The sequence below is a fragment of the Aulostomus chinensis genome, chromosome 15 (genome assembly GCF_037954235.1).
Source record: "Aulostomus chinensis isolate RoL2024-O1b breed Wild chromosome 15, RoL_Achi_v1.0, whole genome shotgun sequence".
Lineage (NCBI taxonomy): Eukaryota > Metazoa > Chordata > Actinopteri > Syngnathiformes > Aulostomidae > Aulostomus > Aulostomus chinensis.
The window spans coordinates 11722893-11744046 of NC_141334.1; the positions used below are offsets into that span (position 1 = coordinate 11722893).

Genomic DNA, 21154 nt, shown 5'->3' on the forward strand with positions numbered 1-21154 from the left:
ATTTGACCACACAATACTTTTATTATTAATCAAATGAAATGTTAATAGAGAAGCAGAGAACAGCTGTGCTTGTCCTCTGAATGATGTTTTCTTTTGAACCAAAACCCGACAGAATGAAATTTAGCCTTTTGAACTGAGTTTTGACTTTTGCTTACTGTGAGAATTGAAAGGAAAAAAATAAATAAAGCCTGAATAATTCAAGATTTTTGTGATCAATAGTTCACGTTCAGCGCTTTAATGGCAGAGCTCATTTCTACACATGAATGATCTTATCTACTTACAACGGTAACGGCTGGTCAAATATTTTTACACATTGATCTGAAGTGTTCATTGATGCACAAGACGGCCAACACAGATGGCGAAACAAATAAACGTCTGACCCCAAATATCAGTGAGGGTTTAAATAAAATATTAAAAAAGGTGATCTTTGCAACAGAGATATTTTAAATCTTATTTCTCAAACACATCAGCGACGTTATAGGGGTGCATTTGTGAGAGATGAGTTTAGTGAGGCAACAAAGAGGATTGTAGTTCGTATTTATTGGTCTCCTGGAAGCTCAAGTATGACATCACGTACCGATATGAGAGGCAGCTGAATCTATAGCTCACTTGAAGTTGCGGTCACATATTAACGAGTCCAGATGTTGAGGGTTCGTTACGAGACCACATTAAATATGTCGATGTCATGAGTTTATTTAACCACATAATGTCACTCACAGTCATTCTCAGAACGCCAGAACAAGAACCGTTTGGTATAGAAAAAAAAAGAAAAAAAAAAAGACCCGTCCAGCCTAATTTCAGACGGTCCTCCAGGTTCCCTGAGCTACCAATTGAGTTCATCAATGAGCGAACCACATGGCAGGGTAATCTAATCAGCTGGAGAGGTCTGCGGAGAGAGTGGGACAAAAACAGGAAGCTACTCTGGAGATGAAACGCCGTTTACTGTCTAAGCTAAGTTCACAATGGGAACAAGGATGTTTTCTATTCTGTGTGTGAAAATCCCCATGGGAACATGCAGAGATTTGAAAAACTCCAGGAGCAAAAGTCCCACCTTCTCAGACCAGGTAGTGTTTCTTTGCAACATCACAAACTCGCTGCTGTTACTTGTGACATGACAAACTGAGTATTTACCAGATTATTACCCTTAAAACGTCTTAGATTTCTTTACCGTTTGGCTACAAAGCACTTTGTACTTTTTTAACTTAATAGAAACTAATACGTAAAAAAAGAAGGGAATTAAAAATAACACTGTTTATCTTGCCACTTTTCCAAAACCCATTTATTACACAAAACGACTATTTCTCAAACAAGTGGAGCAAATCTACACCTGTTCAGGATTTGTAGTTTACAAGTAAATGCAGAATTGATTCTAGATAGAAAAACAGTTATCGAGACATAAAGTGTGTGTTGTGTGTAATAATATGCATAATATGATATGACACTGTAACAGGGCTCACTCTGCCTGCACAAGGAAGTCCGAATAGTTTTGATACGCTTTTATGTGATAAATGATGTACAAGTCTCAGAAGAGATTTGGGTAGAATCTCAAGCCCTCCACAGAGTCATCTCGACAAAGGTGACCCATCTTCTCAGCCAGCAGCAACCTGGAGTGAGCAGACAGGAGCATTTGTATAAAAGAACACGAGGAAAGGTTGCCAGTCGGCAATACAATCGGGCCCAACAGGGACGTGAGATGACTTACCGTTCTTTAGACAGAAGTACAGAGAGACCCAACAGTTTGGCAAACTCCTCTGCAGTCAAAGAGCCTTTCTCTGAAACCTGCGGATAAACAGGACCTGTAGGTCAAGCTCGGTCCTGGACTTATCACCGTCTTCATAATGTTTGTAAAAATAGCGCTTACGCTGTCCAGCGCTGAAGCTATCATTTCCTCCTCACTGTGGGACTGCAGCTGGACAACCATCACACCACTGTCAAACACACGCAGCCTACAAAAGAGACACAACGAAGAAGGAATGTGAGTGCAAGAGATGGATGGGGGTTTAATGTTAAACTGATTTTTGTCTCTTTTACGAGGCCACAGCAGAGGACTCGCTGAGCAATATGGAAGCACTGGGTGCAATGTAGCAGACACGCCGGCATATTCTCACAAAAGCCTGGGAAGTGGCAGGAAATGGACGACACTTCCAACAACAGGAAGCCAGGCAGGAAGAGTCTGGCTGATTTTTCTCTGCTCTCTATCCCTTTAATAAAACACGCCTGATCTGCGCACAAATGAAAACGTGCAACAGAACTCAAACTCACCTCAGTGGGAGCTTCAACGACTCAAACATCTTGCATGCGTTCAGCAAATCTTCTGGGGATAAAAGCTGTGTGAAGAGATTAAAACAAAATGACTAGAGTATCTGACAGGGTGCGCAGATATTTGATATGTAACGTCATATTAGCATGTCTGTGAGATACAGAATAAATGTGTTAAAGTTCGTGCCAGTATTACCTCCATGCCTCTGGCTCGGTTGACAAGACAGTAAACTTCGGTGAGTGCCATCATGCCCCCGCGCTCCTGAGAAGGTAACGAAAGGTAGAAAGGGAGTGTGGTGAATAAAGGATGCTTATGGGTGCACATTCTGTCAGAGCAGCACACTCGTACCTCTAGAGGGGGCTGCAGCATGTCTCCCAGTTGTTTTGCCAGCTGCATGTGGTAATGAGTACCTGAGCCATGTGTTTCCCTGGTGACAGGATTAGCAATACCCATGCTCAGCAGGTAGGACTTAAAGCGGATCGTCTGTATAGCAGAAGTAAACAGATAATAAACATCATGGCAAAATGTACCAACTGATCTGTTACATCATTTTTATGCTTCATATGTATATCAGATTTACAAATCATGTGTAACAGTCCAGTGAGAGCTGGAGGCTAAAGTCTTTGTACTTCTGTGTCTGAGTCACATGATAAGACTTCTGACCTCATCCTCTGTGATGTCCCCTTGCTTGTCTTTGATCTTGTTAGCTATGGATCTGGACAATTCCACCATCTCCTTGGCCTGTTCGTTAAAGTAGATAATCATTCAGTATCTTCCGTTGCGTACAGTATTAAGAAGCGATAGGTTTAATATGCATGGTTACCGTCCTATAATTACATATAGATCAAATATAAGAAACCAACAGGCAAACAAAGTCATCCTTCTATAAATCAACTACAGGACATTTTCAAAAGACATATGAAAGCATTCTTTACCTTCACCATCAGCTTGCTGAGATCTTCAAAGGCCTGGAACGAAATAACCCAAATGTAATAAACCACAAAACCTCATGGCTACAATTTAAATGTCATTTACCCATCTGGTGGATGTTAAAATTGAACCTTCAACCCCATTTTTAATCCAATGAAGCAAAATATTAGCGCCTGACAGATACAGGATTTTTGGGGCTGATGTTGTTAAATAGTGACAAATTTACGATATCAATACATCAGCCTAAATATCTATATATCGAGATAGATAGATAGATATATAGATAGATAGATAGATAGACAGACAGACAGACACACAGATCGATCGATAGATAGATAAATACTCACATACACAGGTAGTGATTCATCTACCAAAGGCCAATAACAGCAGATATTGTCGGCCAGGTTTTTGTAAATGTAACATTTTTAGTCAACATGTTCTCAACAAATTAGATCAAAAAAAATATGCCCAACAGTAACTATAAAAAACACATCATAGATGTCACCACACTGACATTTCTGATGTTGTGAAATCCCCAACACATTTATCTTCACGTGCAAGTGTCTACGCAGGAATACAGCCAGCTTGAATTCATGCCAGTAATTCTGAATTCCAACGGTGACAAGTTAAAAACAAACAAACAAACCAACAAAAACCACAGACTTCTTCAGACTGGAGCTGAATCCACAGCTTCAGAGCTCTGAAGAGGGTGATGACAGCATGACCCAACTTTATCTCTTTCACCATATTTGGGTATGAAACAATGTCTGTTTAATGTTTTGGTTTTGATGTCACCACCCACAAGTTCAATTCTTACACATTTTCTCAGTATTTCTGTAGTTTTGGCCTGTATTACCTCAGAGATGTTTTTGTCTGTTTCTTTCCTCCTCTCCTCTATCTTCCTCTCGATGCCGACAATCCCCACTGCACGTGTCCTTCCTGCCTGCGTGACCACAAAGGAAAGAAAAACACACCAAGTGAAAGATGCGAGCTATCAAAAAAGTTGGTAGCACGGCTGAAAGGCAAAGGAAAGACAAACAGTGAGGACGGAACAAATTGTGGCGAGATTGTTTACGACAGTTTGTGAGGGTTTTTTCATAGTGCTTCAACATCACTGGCAAAAATGTATTTAAATTTGAAGACACAATCTAATGAAAGAGCAGAGACAACTTCATCAAGAATAATTTATCATGATGCAGTTTTAACGACACAGTCACTACGATTCATGTGTGGTTGGGCAGGAAAGTGTCAAAACAACAAAACTATGCAGCTCTTTGAAAAACCATAAAAAACACAGGAATTCCGTTTCCAGGCCTGTGAATCTATTGACAATACTGCCACCCTGTGGAATATAATTGGTATTGAAGGTGCTCGTCACCTTTTTAAATGGTTGAACGTCAGTTTGGCTGGTGCTTAAAATCCTGAAGTGAGGAAACAAAACACTCTAATCTTTATCTCAATCTAAAAATTCCTCAGGATGTCATGCAATGAAGACAAAAAAAAAGATCCAGGAAGAAACGTATGCAATCTAGTCAGGAGGAATTTCTCCTCAGCTTCTTACCTGAGAACCAGTTACTGTGGAGATGGGTTGTGAAACCGGTGTGTTCTCCCATCTCTTCTGGGTCATCTCCTCTGTTAGCCTCCGGTAAAACTGCAAGCAAAAAGGCCAATTGAGTAATGAGTACCAAGTGTTACAATTAAAAAAAATGAAAAACTCTTTCAGCAGGTTACATAAATGGGATTACCTCAATCTGCCCATGTTCTTTGAAGGAGAGCTTGATGTAGGAGTACTTGCTGTGTTGGTAAGGACCTGGTTCCTTGTTGGCAGGTGCAGGATGCAGGTGTATGACTATTTTTGCACTATAAAAAAAGAAAAAACACCAATAATGAATGGACTATTGCTCTTGTGAAATGAGATGACAGGGATAATACTAGATAAAAATTCATTCTTGACTTTGGCTTTCAACAGTTTTGGAATTTTTTTGACATGGTTCAGAAGTCAGAATCTCCTAAATTCAGTGTTCTACAGTCACATGATTGCTAACAGTGTTAAACAGATAAAGTGGTCATTGGCCATGTTTGCTGTAAAAGACAAGCAAAAGATCAAATGTTGTGCACACCACTTGTGTGTGAATACTGAAATCCTAGTCCTCGTGTTTTGGTCAAGAATTCCCTCTGCAGCACAAGCTCTATTGACTGCCACTCACCTCTTTCCTATTCCTGCTGCCTGCTCCTCAAAGAAGATGATCTGTGACAGGGGCATGGCAATGCAGCATTCCTGGTGGTCAGAGAAATAAAGAAATACTCACAAGATTAAATAATTTTAAAAAAGATATTTTACCAAACATATTCTCACTATCAATGGAGGTCAGCACAGTCAGGTATTAATATATGATGATCAGTGCACTCTCACATGATTTTTACTGTCCCTCCAGATCAACCGATGGGTGCTCAACAGGGCGACTCCAACATCCAGCTTAGCCTAGATTGAAAACAGCATAATATACACTCACAAGTTAACTAGATAAGCTAATGTGCGACATTATAATGTCACAGCCTTGCAATAAATCATGAACGGATGTTATAATGTGAGGTACTGTTGAGCTGTACTATATTGTTATACTGAGAGAAATGATATGCTCCTCTAGTACATTACGATTCAGTACAGTTAAACAGCAGCATCAGACTCGGAATTAACCCACAAAACAAATCAACACTTTTCACAAACACTGAATGGAAAAAGGAAATTACACCCAGCATGAAAGAATTAGTTACTGTAGCACCGCTGCTTAACGCCAAAAAATTGGTATTTTTTTAATCAGCATCTGATGTGCACCGTCACTATTCTGTAAAAAGTAACATCAACAGGAGTGCATCTGATTTAGCTATGCTGTTGTCAGGCCACAAACGTATGCACCAGTCAGTCATTACAGAAAACTACCTTGTCGTCGCCGTCATACAATCTGACACCTCGTTGTTGAATAACTAGAGTTTCATTTATTTCTAAGAGCCCATTTGACCATAAAAAACGGTCCATTTTCGTTATTACGGTCGGGGACAAGTTTATCCCTCTTCGCCGAATCGCTTCACTTCATGTTTACTTCCTGTACGCTGTCTAAAACTGGCCTGCTGCTGCCTGCACACAAACATTAAAATTGGATAGTAAAAATTAGCAACTCATAATATCAATAATAATTTCAATCATTATGACTCTAATATACCCAATAATCATATACAACTATTTTTTCAAAAAATCTCTATTTTTCTCTAATTACCTGGCTAATGTCTTCTGACAAACTGCCTCGGAGTGGTCCTTAGCGCTGTTGACGTTCCTAGCGCCAGCTGTCAATGGGAGCTAGCATCAGTGCTAGCTTTCCTAGCGCGTTGTTTTAAGATTTTTTTACGATGTTTGAGTCTTCCATGTCTCTGTCTTGAGTTTCGCAAGTATTGGGTTTAAACGGATCATAAGTGTATCGGTGTTTCTCCAAATTTTAGTCTGTTTTAGTTGAACTATGCACGGATTTGAGGTAGTAAGTCGACTAGCTTGTTGTTAGCTGAAGACCATGCAGGTTTATTACAGAGCTAACAATATACTCCGAATATTTGTTACTTAAAATATGCTTCTAACACATTATACATTTAGATGAGTAACGTTGGGCCTTAGAGGTAAAGACTTTATGCTATCCGAATGCAATCTATTGATAATTATATTATCTACTGTATTGTGAGAAGTGTTTTTACCAAGTACACGGTATAAACAAAAAAACCTGTTCATCATAAAAAAGGATAACGTTTAAGTCCTCGACATGGATAAAAAATCATTTGAAATCGTATTAGACGAGATAAGGAAGGTAAGGATTAATATAATATGTATATAATCTAAATCGTTAAAACTTTTGGATTTGATGATTCCTCATTCTGTGTTTCAGTGCGTCCTGACTGATCAACGAATCAAAGCCATCGAGCAGGTGCATGGATACTTATCCAGTGAGCAGGTAACCACCCCCACATCAACCACTCTAGCGTCTCAGTCGTAATGATTAGTTAATTCTCTCCTAGCTATGGCACATGCAACAGTGAATGCAGATGCTCACAGAAAGGTTTCATAATTCTGTGATGGAAGGACATGTATTGTAGACAATAGGCGCCACCCCAGGCCTTTCAAACAATGTGATTTATCATTTTATCGTCCTTCATAGGCCCAGTGATTACAGAGGTAACTGTTGATCAAATAAAAGACGCATTGTTGAACCGAGCAAACTGTTTGTGTGTATATCATTTTTAATCAATAAAGATTGGTGCAGTCTCCAATATTCCTGCAGCAGCCCATGTACCATTGTGTAATATACTGTCTTGAACATCTGCAGGTGATGGAGATACTGAAATACTTTTCCTGGGCAGAACCTCAGATCAAAGCGGTAAAAGCTCTGAAGAATGTGAGTTGTGGCTTTAAAGGAATTGGTCCACTAAAGTTAATGACATGTTTTGGCTTCAGTATTTTCTTTTTATTATCTTTTCTTTTTATTTGTCATTATCTTACAAGTTTATTACTACAGTTTTTTGTAAATGTCATGCGTACCTGATGTTATTTATTTAAGAATTTGTACAAGAGTTGTATTTCTCTCCTGTTTCAGTCATCGTTAGATCAACATGTTTCTCCTTGATTTCCTTTTAGAAAATGGTTGCAATCCCGACAACTAAAGTTGCAAATATTCTGAATTGCTTCACGTTTTCAAAGGACAGACTGACTGTTCTGGGAGAGATAGCTTTGTGAGTAAATGTTTGAATATGCATAAATTCTGTTAACAGTTTTTTGTTTCATTTAGATGCGATATTGCTTGATTTATTCAGCTAGCTTACCCAGCAGATATTGTGGTTTCTTTTTATTCAGGAATATTTCAGATGCTCAAAATGCCCGTCCTGTGGAGGATATGTTTCGCATACACTTTTATGAGAAGAAGCAGGCTCGCAGGATACTGGAGCATGTAAGTTTATGATTCCTCACCATGTTGGTTATTGTTTGTAGCAGAGAGAACTTGTTCTGTAATCTCTTGTGTATGTGTTCTGGGATCAGAGGAGAATCTGAGGTCCCTGTGGAGGTAATATTATTCCAAATGATACAACTGTTGCTTAGTGAGCTGCGCAAGTGATTGAGGCAATTGTGGAAATCAAGCTACTTTGTAAAATTAATTGTCAAGCACTGGCCGACATGTGTTAATGCACCATATTTGGCATCCGTAACAACTTTACTGCTCTCAAAACACAGATATTTTTAAAGCATTACCATCTCTGTCTCACTAGGTCCACAGGCATGGCTGCAAGGCTCCTGTAGCCATGATTTCCTCTTGTGGTATGATACCAGGAAATCCATACCCTAAAGGTAGACCCAGCCTGGTCACCGGCACTTTCCCTGTAAGTATGTGCAGGAGTCTGCAACTCTACATTTTTTTGTGGGCAAATCAACTTTTAATACAGGTTCCATCTTATGTCTTACTTTTAGTTCAGTAGTGAACAAGATAATATTCAAAATCTGCCCATCATTTTGTGTGCTGTCACAGGGAATCCCTGTTGTAAAGAAAGAAGGAGAGAAGAAAGACGACCCTTCTAACAACATGGAGGGGAAAGGAGTCGCAGCTCGGATTATTGGACCATTCAAACCTGTGAGGAAAGGGGGCAACTGGGATAATCTGTACATGCAAGGACGCTGACGTAGACATGATAAACTCTTTGAATTACATGTCCAGCCATGACATTTACGCTAATGAGTCAGTGCAGCAATTGTAACGAGCACAGTGATAAATAGGTCCTTAATTATTTTGGCTAATCTGTTCAGTCAAAGCATCTATTTTAAATGCTTTCACGAAATCCAACAACAACACTTTCTGATAGGGTGAATCCAATAAAAGCAGTGAGGGTTGTTTTATCTAAATTTGATCTGCATTCTCAGTCAGTTGGAGTCTTAAAACGGGAACTAATAATTCAATAATTGCCTGAGGAAATGTGCTCAAAAGAACTTGACATAGAGCTGATATTTATAGACATATTGCATCATACTTTAAGATCAATATTCTACTTAAACAACGCTGGCATCGGTTCAGTGGTTGAGAAACACTGCAGTAGAAGAAGCACACATAAAACAATATCACGAGTCGGCTGTCTTCTGATTGTTATCGAAAAGTGACATTGAATCGTAAAGAAGTAATGTGAGAGAACTGGTTGATCAGTGAGTGCCTCATATGTTTTGTCATTTCCTTTCCTAGTTTCCTTCAACCTACAACCCTCATCGGCCTGTGCCTTACCCTATACCCCCGTGTCGACCCCATGCTACCATTGCACCAAGTAAGAAACACACTTATCCCTCCTGTAAATAACTGATATAGAAGACGCCGTGGTTTAAGATGACAGAAGAATAGCATTGCTGTTTTACATGCAGCTTGACATGTTCATCATGTTTTACTGCTATCTGGGACTGATTGAGGTAGACTTGCTGGTGCGGTGTGTGTGACTGTCTGGTGGACGTCTTTAATGTTTGCAACTGCTACTCAGGTGCATACAACAACGCAGGCCTTGTTTCTATGGGAGGGGTTATAACTGCCAACGTGGCCCCTCCCCCCTACAACTCCACCCACAAAGTAGCAGGTATGGTTCAATAGCAGATGGAAGCGCGTGTGTATGTGTGTGTGAGTTAATAGACACTTTTTGAAGCTTGCTGCCTAAGAACCTGGCATGCTGCTGCTTACCTGCGCTTCTCTAATGCCTTCATCAGGTGCGGAATGTGCTTCTTACTCCTGTTGGAGTGCACCGAATGACCAGAAAATTACACCTCCTGTGCATTTTATTGCAGTCCACTACAACATTCATGTATTCTGGACTCAGATTGGACCGATATTAGATGCCAATGCAGTATCTCTAGTAGTTTGGATCCCCGTCCCTATCTCAGTACAGATCAAGTCTAGTTGCATCACCACAAAGCACAGCTCCAAAAACATACCACAGTTGAGTGAACTGCTTGTGCGGCCCTTTGCAGGTGTGTGGTTTTTTTTTGGTCAGTCGTTGTAGATAACCTGTTTGTGTGAACTCTGAGGATGGGTCTTTGGTTTTAAACTAATGTCATTAATCTTCTCTCGGGACTCACGCTTGCAGCTTGTTTACAGGCATTTAACATGCACTGCTTTGGAATAACTTCATTTTTTTTTCTTTTTTACCACATCTCATTTTTAAATGCATCTTTTGGAACCTTTGGGGGAGGGGATATGTGGGTATAAATAAATGTTTCATTAAATGTAATGAGCCTTAATAATAATTTACCAAACCAGTTATGTTCTATAAACATTCCCCCAAAGGCCAGAAGAAGACATGCAGACAGGTGACAAGTTAAAGGGGAAACTGGTGTAAATGAGTGGAGATGCTTCCTCACAAGCATACTCCATGACACCGTTCAAGGGGAAGACAAATAGTTCTGCTCTGTGGGATGTGTTCAAACTGCAAAGCAGAACCTAGTTGAAGTTGGATGTTTGATCAAGATGCTAAGAGAAGAAGATTTAAGACCTACATAGAGGGCTCTGTGTTGGGAGAGTGATGTCACAGGGACTGTTGAGCTGAATACGGTATCAGCAGGAGCAGTGACCTCTTTAGATCCAAGGGAGAGACATTGGCACATTGTGGTTGACTGCACACATTTAATGGAAGTGCTATTTGTGCATGAATGTGGTTTGTAAGGAACGATAGCAGTGTTGGTGTGTTTGACCTCTGCAGTGAGGGGATCTAGTGGTTAGTCCGTTTGGTCTGCACAACCAGCAGAACAAATGGGTGCCGTGTCTATGGAGTCGGTCATCCTAAATGCCTGGTGGGCTCTGGATGCCTTTCTTGAGTCAGGACTAACAATCATTGCTCATGTAAATGGTGGGAATTCTGTGGCTTCAGCCGTCACCACATCTCAACCCAGCTGTGCTAGTTCTTTAGCTGGACCTGCTAAGAGCAGAGTTCCAGAGATTAGTAGGATCTTCCTGAGGGCACATTGAAGCTGTTGTATCGGCTCATGATTGTCCAACACCTCAAGGAGAAGACAGTTTCTGTTGTTACTTCCTGTAACTTGTCTCCTGTCTGTATTACAATCTTGAAAGCTGCTGGTATTTCCATGTAAAAGGTTGCACACAGGGAAGCTCTTTGGTTCTGTGCTCTTTTCTTTTTTTTGATTTAATGTGTTTTTCTAATCTGTTGGAGTTTAACATTTTCTTTGGACAATTACTTTATTTACTCATCAGCAAAAAACAGAATCTGACTTAAATTTAGTTGACCCCCCCCTCCTTTTTTTTTTTTAATTGCTAACCATATCAGACAATCCTAGTCATCCTAATCTCTTTCTACTGCCAGGTTACACCAAACCAGGCAATCCACAGAACACCACACCAGGAGTCAACAGTGGGCCACTGCTAATTCCACATGGGTCGGCAGCATCCACTCCTGTCCCATCTCAGGCCTCTCCAGCTCAACCACCTCCCACAACCCCCATCACACCAGTTTTCCCGGGGATGGTCCCCTCTCACAATCCTAATGCCCCCTCTCATTCCCCAGCACCCTCCCCATCTGTTATCAAAGCGGGTCCACAAACCCCCACTGGGCAGGTCACCCCGACACCCTCTTCTGTCATTAAAGCCCACACCCCTTCAGGAACCCCTTGTGGCACTCCTGCTCCTGGCAGTGGGGGCTACTCCTCTTCCCCTTTCCATGTCCTTTCCCGACCAGGCACCCCTGCTACCTCCCGCAGCGGCCCAGACGCCCTGTCTCAGATGAACTCCATGGGCTCAACTCAGCAGAGGGTTTTTTCCCAATCCACAGACCACCAGTCAGGACCCATTCTTCATGGCATACACGCACAAGCAGGTAACCTCTCTGGGTCAGTGATCCGAAGTTACACCCCCTCTGGAACACCATCTCTCACCCCTGGATCATCCACTCCAGTGATTCCAAGCTGTTCCACCCCAGGCCCCAGTCCCAAACCTTCCCCTGCCCATTCTGCACAAGCTCAGGCTGCTATGGGGCCACCTGGAGTCCTTCAAATGGAACAGCAGCGTGTCGCTTTAAATAGACACACTGGTAGCAGCAGTGGCAGTAACAGCCCTGTGCCCTCTGCTTTCAAGGGGACATCTCGCTCTGGCACACCGTCTGTGAGCTCTCTGGTAGTACCTGGTTCTGCACAGGCTGCCCTGGCTCGTTCCTTGGGTCTTTCACACCCCTCAGGTTCTCCTCAAGTCTCTCTCCCTAGTCCAGTAGCTATTCCTGGCCTCCAAGCTCTGTCCTCCAGCCCAGCACCATCTCATTATCCCGGCCTGCCCCCCTTTCCATCACTTTCTTCCTCTCTCCCTGCATCCACCATTCCCTCATCACTGTCTGCAATTCCTCCCACTACCAACATCTCTAACCACCCACCAACCTCCATCTACCCAGGCCTGGCTCCTAATGCTGCCCCTAGTGCAGCCTCCCCTTTTGGTCTGGGCCTCACCTCTGCCCCTTCTATATTCCCAGGCCTTCAGCCTGGTCCTAGTCCTGCTGCCTTCCCTGGTTTAGGGGTTTCAGGAGGTCATGGTGCAGGGAGCCCTGTGTTGTCTTCATTCATGGGGCTACCAGGGGCCACTCCATCATCAGTTGCATCGGTGGCACCACTGCAGGCAGCCGCAGTAGCAGCAGCAGCAGCGGCTGGAGTCCCGTCATCATCGCCAGTTTTACCAGGTTTCGCATCGGCCTTCAGCTCCAACTTCCAGCCGGGGTATGACAGACATGTTGATGGGCAATTGCAGAGACCTTTGAACAGTTTTGCAAACCATGTTATACGGATCCATGATAAGAACCTGAATCCCTATTAATTTTTCAAATGTTACTGTAATCGTTAATGAAAAGAAAACAAGTGAGTGCGCCAGTTGTGGTGGCTTTTAGAGTAGGCCTATCAAGAGCAACGGAGTCTGGTGTTCTGAAAAAAGGTAATTCATTCCAGTGTGGGTGTACGATGGCTAAATAGGAGTGTCAGTCTTCACGTCAAATGGTTTTTCCACTGAGGTTGTTCTTAGGTGTGGAAACCTTACACTTGAACTCTGGTCCCAGAGTATCTAGCTTGGACTTTGGATTGTGTTGTCTCAAAAGGCCCCACCAGGTGTTTATTGCCAGCTGTATGTTTTACACGGATGTTTTACCTTGTTATGGACAAGCCCCACACCGCTGTCGACCTGAAGTCAAGAGGCACACAACTGCTCGTATTGTTGGAGCTTCTCAATGGGCCTACTTTTTCTCTATCCAAATCATACACACAGCATATGGCAATGTATGATATGGAATAGTAAAATCTGAAATAACCCATAAATTGTTCTGTCCCAGGTTGAGCGGTAGTCTCCAGGCTCCAGGAAGCAGTGGGTTCCCTAGCTTGCTGTCCTTCCCTGGTGTACCAGGCTTCTCCCCCTCTGCCTCCCCTGCTGCACTCGGTGGTCTCCACAACCCCACCATGCCGTCGGCCCTGCTGCAGGTGCTGCTCACCTTCCAAAGACCGGTTGGTTTTTGTAAAGTCAGACTGCTAGATAACGCTGTTTCTCTCGCTCTCTTTTTTTTAATATCTTGTTCCAGGCTCATCCCACATCTGCTCTGGAGAGCTTCACTCCTCAGCCCAACACTTTCACCAACTACCCCCCAGGCCCAGGAAACCCCTTCCCCATCCAACCAGGCCTCCATCCTCAGTTGGGTTGGCAGTGAGCTAATGACTGAAGATGATTCACCACTACCAGGGACATGAAGACCATTAGAATAGTGCGTGTGTGTGTGTGTGTGTGTGTGTGTGTGTGTGTGTGTGTGTGTGTGTGTGTGTGTGTGTGTGTGTGTGTGTGTGAGTGTGAGTGTGAGTTTGTGGGAGATGTTATATTTCTTATATTATTCATAGTGAACTCATAAACATCAGTTCTGTTACAAGTAGACTGTGATTGGTTTTAACGTTTAGCTGCATTTGGCTGTTTTTAACCACGAATAATGAATTGTAGAGAATTTTAAACAAAAAATATACATGATATCATGTAATGAATTTAGAGTATTCTAGTATCCTGTAGTATTTCATGTCAAGTCACAGTGGTATCCTGCTTTTGATACTGCTTTTGCCCTAAATCAAATATTGTATCATGGCATGAATATGGTATATTGAGCTGTACAGTGCGGCCATATTTGATGAATATTTCTTTGCGTATGACGGGTGATTTCATATATGAAAAAAGAAGCATTCTTGTCATTCATGTTTCTGATATTTTAGTGAGGACACGCTTGCTGTCGTGAGCAGTTTACTGTGATTCACATATATGTTTACAAAAAGATTCTGACAGATGCGATGCTACCAGTACTGATATTACAGACCAAACAAACTAAATGCAGATTATTTTTGGTGTTTTTATTGGGGTTTTTTTTTTTTAAGATGTACAATTTCCTTTAATTTTCCTTCATTTACTGTATATCCCCATAATACTCTATAGCTACAGGGATACTTATTTCATTGTTTGAAATCAAGTGCGTTTGTCTGTCCCCCCCTTTTTTTTTTTGTATGTGCACCAGTTTTATGATTTTTGTCAGTAAACTGCTGGTTACTGTACCTGTTGCTGTGTGTTTTTATTTTCTTCCATGCTAGGATTGGTAATGGAAACACCTGGATCATAATTCCTGTGACACTTTTGTGATAAGAAGCCATTCAGAAAATTTTGAAGTACTCTAATCCTGTTTTACAACACATTTCCAGTCCGCGTCACGCTCTACGTTGTACTTATCACAAGGATATTTACCATTGCTTCACACTTGTGTCCCGTTCGTCATGTGTCAAATAGTCATGAGACCCAAGTGAAGACATTCACTATTCCACTTTCCTTGGTCACACTATCAGATGCTAAACTGAACCTACTAGTTCAACATCTGAAATACATTGGGTGTGAAAAATAAGTTAAGCCGTATTTGTATTTCTCTGAGGATTTGCTGAAATTGTCAAACATGTCAGCATTATTTGACTTTTTAAGTCAACCAAATGCTTTAATTGTTTCTCTCCAATAATAAAAGTGTCACCAGCAAATCCTCCAGCATGCTAGTCATTCTGAAGGAATCTGTAGCTGCAACAATCCCACTTTTCATCACGAGCAGCATTCTGAAGACTGCCTTTTCTTTCTTGTTTGTTTTTCCTTCATTCTGTCTGTTCTTTCAACAAAAAAATAAAACACTATCATATTAAGGTACAGTATCTTTAGACAATGTAAAACATTGATGACAGAAAAAAGGAAAATACGACTTGTTCTGTTCTTGCAGAATCAGATGTCGTTTTTTAAAGAATTCTCACAGAAAGGAGGCTGTAGAATCGTTGCCCAACAGTAAGGAAGTGAAATGAAGGTTGGTGAAATGAAAGAGAACAAGTAGGGTTGATTATTTGAAGGCAAAATTATGCCTTTTGCGTGACATTGTATTATACATTTAATATTATCTTTTATGTAGTAAACAATACAAACTAGATGTTTTATATTTATATATCTTCTCTGCACTGGAAAGCCTGCACCTTCGCCTTTTGTTGTACTAGTTACAATGACAATAAAGTGAATCTGAAAACTGTAACTATATAAAAACTACCCTATATAGTAGACAATAGTAAATACTCGTAATAACTTCCTACTTTCCTGGGCTGGATTAGCTTGTTGTCACATTCATGCACTTCATAGAAGCACTGATAATGTCCAGTAACCTGTTAAATGTCTCGTCAATTGTACTTCGTTGATGATCAACTCGGTATGAGTGTGTGTGTGTGTGTGTGTGTGTGTGTGTTTCTGTGAGCCACACCTACACACTCTCAGGGCTACATTACAAAGCAGCCTTACAGCTTTAAAAGGCTTGATGACTCCTTCCTCATTAGGAGCACTTCTGCAAACTCTCAACACACGCTTCCCATTTCAGTGTGAGCTAACCTATGGAAATGGAGGACCAGATGGAAAGCCAGAAGAGACGAGGGATGAGCAAGGATGAATTAATCTGTGAGCCACACTTTAATTATGTAGTATTTTCTTATAAAAAAAAAGAACAGATAGTTTTACTAATCAAATATTACTAACATTCAGCTGAGCTAAAGACCACAGAGGAGGTGTTTACTCTGTCAACTATGAGCTCCGTGTTGAATGTACGGCATAACTGTGTGTATTTGTACCAGCTCACCTTTGCAGGTGAAAAGCTGCTACCAAGGCCAGGGCATTGTATAACTGCATTGTCAAGGAGACAGAACTCACATGTCACTGAGATAAAGAGTCCCTTAAGCATGTGACCGTGTGTGTGTGTGTGTGCGTGCGTGCGTGCACACGCACGTGCATGCGTGTGTGTACGTGTGTGTTCACGGTCCGTAAAGTCAGATGGACAAGGAGAAGAACCTTGGCATTGTTTGTGCAAATGTTCCCTGGTTAGATGAGGGCTTATTTTCCAGCAACAATATTTGCAGCAATATGGTTTTCCAGAACTTGTTGGACAGGAAAAGTGTGTGTGTCCACTACCGATCAGGTCTTGGTTGATGACACACACATTAATAATTGAACATGAAGAAATAATTTGTGTATCATCCCGATTACAATTCATTCAATACCCATGTGGAGTTTTTTTGTCCATTGTGACTTAGAATTACGAAAAAATGCCATCATTTCATTCATATTATATAATAAATTGTTCATGTGTTACCAGCCCGCGTACATTTACACGGCATCATTGCGAACTTCCTTCACTCAAGTGAAAGTAGAAATTTACAAATTAAGAATTATTCTGGAAAAAGAAAGTCTCCATTCAAAATGCTTTCATGAATGAAGTATTAGATAAAGGGTTTACTTAAAGTACACGTTCTAAATAATGATTGTGTACATGTGTTCATGTTGCGTGTCTCCTCTTAAAGTTGGCAGACAAATTAGAAAGTATGTAACTATACGACATTGTCTTAGTAGCTGGTGGGTACAGATACATATAACGGATTAAAAACAACAGTAGTTTCTTTTAAATGCAGTGTAATGACAGTAGGCTACAATAAAATTAAAAAAATACTTATGTAAGGTGCAGATACTGTGCTGTTACTTTACTCTCCTCCACTGACTGCGCAATCCTGTCATAATCAACATTTGACAAATTAACATTCACATAAACTTTCTGAATCTGCAGCCATCTCTCTTTTATCTCAACATCAGGAAGTCGCATTTTCTGTTTCACCTGCGTAAAAGACAAAGGAAACTTTACCCACTAGTAAAATGTGTTTGCATGAAACATGCCTTCTGTGACAGGAAATATGCGGTCACTAGCATGACACACAGACCCTTCCCTCCATGCAGTGACTTATTTTTATGACCAAAGCGGAGCGTCACAAGTAAATGTTTACACATGCAAGTGTTGAGATGAAAAAATGTATTTTTTTCTTCATGATTTGAAAGGGAAAACCATTTAATACTTTAATATACGTTAATAGCCTTTTTGTGTGTGTGTGTGTGTGTGTGTGTGTGTGTGTGTGTGTGTGTGTGTGTGTGTGTGTGTGAAAGATCTGTTGCACTTCTGTTGGTTTTTACAGCAATTAGCTGATGAAAGATTCGATAAAAGCCTTTTGTCTGCTAGGGTTTATGGTCAGGAGATGTAACTGTTGAGCAGGAAGTCACTGAACTCACTCAAACACAACCTTCTCTCTCTGTATTTCTCTCCATGTAGCCGAGCAGACCGGCTCTTTGGGATGTGTCGGTTGGGTCATTGTCATACTGTCAGGCATCTTCACTGTTTGTCTCTTCCCGCTAACAATCTGGTTTTGTCTGAAGGTGAGTGAATACGATAAGTGAACTGAGTGGTTTGGTGGTTTGCTGGTAAATGTATCTGTGGTGTGAGACTGTGTTTCTGGTGCTGCAGATTGTTCAGGAGTATGAGCGCGCTGTCATCTTCAGACTGGGACGCATCACAGACAGGAGGGCTAAAGGACCAGGTGGAGACATTCAGCTTGAATAGTTTTATTTTTGGTATTGTTATTATTACCCCCCCCCCCCCAAAAAAAATATATCTAATGTACCTCCTTCTCCGCAGGAATCTTCTTCATTTTGCCATGCACTGATTCCTTTGTGAAAGTGGATCTGCGAACTGTTTCATTTGACATCCCACCTCAAGAGGTAAAGCGGGGTCAGCACCAGCGAAGCAACTCTCCTACAGTGTTAGGAAATAGCACACACACACACACACACACACACACACACACACACACACACACACACACACACACACACACACACACACACACACTTTCATACATGTATTTCTGCTTTAGATTCTCACCAAGGACTCAGTGACCATTTGCGTGGATGGAGTGGTGTATTTCCGGGTCAGTGACCCCATTGCCTCTGTGGCTAACGTGTCCAATGCCGACTTCGCCACCCGTCTGCTGGCTCAGACCACCCTCAGGAATGTCCTGGGGACCAAGAACCTGGCTGAGGTCTTGTCTGACCGGGAAGGCATCGCCCACAGCATGCAGGTACACGAGAGCAGACGCATCAACCGGGGTTCAGAGGAGTCAGGCTGTTTGAGTGTTCATTATCTTTGAAATAAGAATGAATAATTAGGTAGATGATCTTTGGGGGAAGTTGATTAACGCTTCTATACATATACATACTTAGAGATATGGTGTCATGGTGATGAGCTGTGGCTCTATTTTTCCCTTGTTATTTCTGGCTTTAAACAGGCTAAGTAATGTCATACTTGCTTTGTGTCCTCCCCTCCCCCCCCCCACCACCACCACCACCACCACATGCATCACAAAGACCAGTGTAGTTAAAAAGAGCAACAGGTGAATGTTTCCATCTGTTGCAGACAAACCTGGACGAGGCCACTGATAACTGGGGTATCAAGGTGGAGCGTGTAGAAATTAAAGATGTGAAGCTGCCCATTCAGCTGCAGAGAGCCATGGCTGCTGAAGCTGAGGCCGCACGAGAGGCCAGAGCCAAGGTCAGGATATGCACACACACACACACACACACACACACACACACACACACACACACACACACACACACACACACAAGCGTTTACTTTGCAACCTCTTTCTCTCTCTTGGTCTGCTAACAGGTGATTGCAGCAGAGGGTGAGATGAATGCATCTCGCGCACTGAAAGAAGCTTCCCTGGTCATCGCAGAGTCTCCGTCTGCCCTGCAGCTCCGCTACCTGCAGACTCTCAACACCATCGCAGCAGAGAAGAACTCCACCATCATCTTCCCCCTGCCAATGGATGTCATGTCCCACTTCATGAGGAAGTAAACCTTATGTTTACTAACCCCTGCCACATTTCTGTGACCATTCGGGTCCAAAATCCGTTTTTTTGTTGTTGTTGTGTGGTTGAATATTTTTACAGACTAATTACTGTATGCAGGTTGAATAATGAAAATGTGATCAAACTGCTGACATTTGGATTCAATTCACAAGAGTCAGCAGAGTTTACATACCTTTGGTACTATTTTCTTATTCCATAAGGAATAGTGTCTTGTAATGCTGAATTACAGTTGTATGCAGCAAATTTAAAATACGTACAAATGAACGTGAGTTTTTATGTTGCAACTGAAGAGTATTTTTGGGATCACCAAGAGTAAAAATAAGAATGGCAGAATATATTAGTATTTCACGACTTTTCCCCCCTACTCTTAAGGTTGGTACCATTCCCATTCCAAAAAAGCAAAATAAAAAAATATGGTAAAGTTACCAAACTGAAGACAGAATGTTTGTCTGAGAGTGAAACACTGACTTGTTCTCTATATTTTTAACTTTTCACATCATTTTTGAAATAAATGCTATTTTTTTCTCTGACACTTCTGCCAGTAAAAGAAGAAAAAACTGAGATGAAGACAACTTCATTACTACCAAACAAACTGTAAAATTTTGTTCGGTTAGTTAGAAAGCTTAGAAGGTTTTAACTTAAAATGTTGACTTTAATCCTAATTCTCATAATATCACAGTTGTTGCTCCAAAACTCTTGAAACTTCACGTGTATCACATCAAATCAACTGGTTTATTTTTATTTTATTTTCAAAGGTCGAGGTATCGCCAGATATATCTAGACTTCAGGTCATTTATTTACTCCCTCACTCGCTCGGTGAAATGAAGACCCAGAAGATAAACACACAGCTATGGAGCAGGCCATGTTTCTTGAATATCTTTAATACTGACCCCCACCCCCCACCCACCCCCACCCCCACCCCCACCCCACACACAAAAAAAGAACAAATGGAAGCATTGACGAAGTGTGTGTACATTACATGTAGAACTATGTCGTTACTTATCTCCTATGCTACACTTACATTTTGACCATCACAATGCAAAGAGGTAAAAGAAGAGACGGGGGGCGAGGAACGGCAAAGACAGGGAAAAACATGCTTCTATTACTTTTTGTCGGTGCACTAAAACACAGTTCGTGTTGTAAATGTATTTACATTCAAACATACAATCAGTGCCAGAATAAATGTACTTTCTCTGGACTACTTGGGGGGTAATTGTATCGCTCCATTACATCATTAGATACAGTAGCAACAACAGCATTGGAATATCATCACGGATGTTACAAATCCCGAATGAAAAAGACCTCGTTTCTCGCGAGGAGGTTCAATCAAGTGCTACATATTAAACGGCTGCTACATGTTCAGACAAGAGCTCCTTCTAGATTGAACAAAATCAACACGAATCTCCTCTAGAAAATGCATTCAATACAGTTTTGACAGTAAAAGCGCATAGTGAGACACAAATGTCCACAGGACACATTGAGGGGTCATCATTAAAGTCCATTCATTTAAGATGAATCAGGAACTTCTAGGTAGCTATCGTGTAAATCCTTTAGTTGCATCTTCAGTTGGTTGGTTGTTGTTTTTTTTGCACCTGAAGTGACTTTTAGGACCCTGAAGAATCATTCAATGACAAACTATTATAAACATTTGA

At 41.4% G+C, this 21154-nt stretch overlaps 3 protein-coding genes across 4 annotated transcripts; 2 read left to right on the forward strand and 1 right to left on the reverse strand.

The window, feature by feature from the left end:
- Positions 1-288: 288 nt before the first annotated feature.
- Positions 289-6314, reverse strand: vps36 (vacuolar protein sorting 36 homolog). Its single transcript, XM_086226798.1, has 14 exons — positions 6132-6314; positions 5604-5672; positions 5398-5468; positions 4936-5050; positions 4752-4841; positions 4047-4133; positions 3196-3228; positions 2924-3001; positions 2609-2743; positions 2456-2521; positions 2263-2327; positions 1862-1946; positions 1703-1779; positions 289-1604 (listed from the first exon to the last, which is right to left on the reverse strand). Exons 1-14 carry the CDS (start codon positions 6225-6227, stop codon positions 1523-1525), a joined length of 1149 nt encoding a protein of 382 aa, XP_086082924.1. The 5' UTR covers positions 6228-6314; the 3' UTR covers positions 289-1522.
- Positions 6315-6336: 22 nt separating this feature from the next.
- proser1 (proline and serine rich 1) lies at positions 6337-14916 on the forward strand. Of its 2 annotated transcripts, XM_086226796.1 has the most exons (12): positions 6337-7041; positions 7120-7185; positions 7558-7626; positions 7866-7960; positions 8082-8175; positions 8492-8602; positions 8749-8850; positions 9451-9529; positions 9737-9829; positions 11564-12956; positions 13559-13703; positions 13802-14916. In XM_086226796.1, the coding sequence occupies exons 1-12, from the start codon at positions 6997-6999 to the stop codon at positions 13925-13927; spliced, it is 2418 nt and encodes an 805-aa protein (XP_086082922.1). In that variant the 5' UTR covers positions 6337-6996; the 3' UTR covers positions 13928-14916. The 2 variants fall into 2 exon arrangements, with proteins under 2 accessions (XP_086082922.1, XP_086082923.1); XM_086226797.1 differs by lacking the exon at positions 9737-9829.
- A 1163-nt stretch (positions 14917-16079) lies between these two features.
- stoml3b (stomatin (EPB72)-like 3b) lies at positions 16080-20883 on the forward strand. Its single transcript, XM_086225970.1, has 7 exons — positions 16080-16215; positions 17906-18009; positions 18098-18170; positions 18269-18351; positions 18507-18710; positions 19046-19180; positions 19301-20883. Exons 1-7 carry the CDS (start codon positions 16152-16154, stop codon positions 19487-19489), a joined length of 852 nt encoding a protein of 283 aa, XP_086082096.1. The 5' UTR covers positions 16080-16151; the 3' UTR covers positions 19490-20883.
- The last annotated feature ends 271 nt before the right edge of the window (positions 20884-21154 follow it).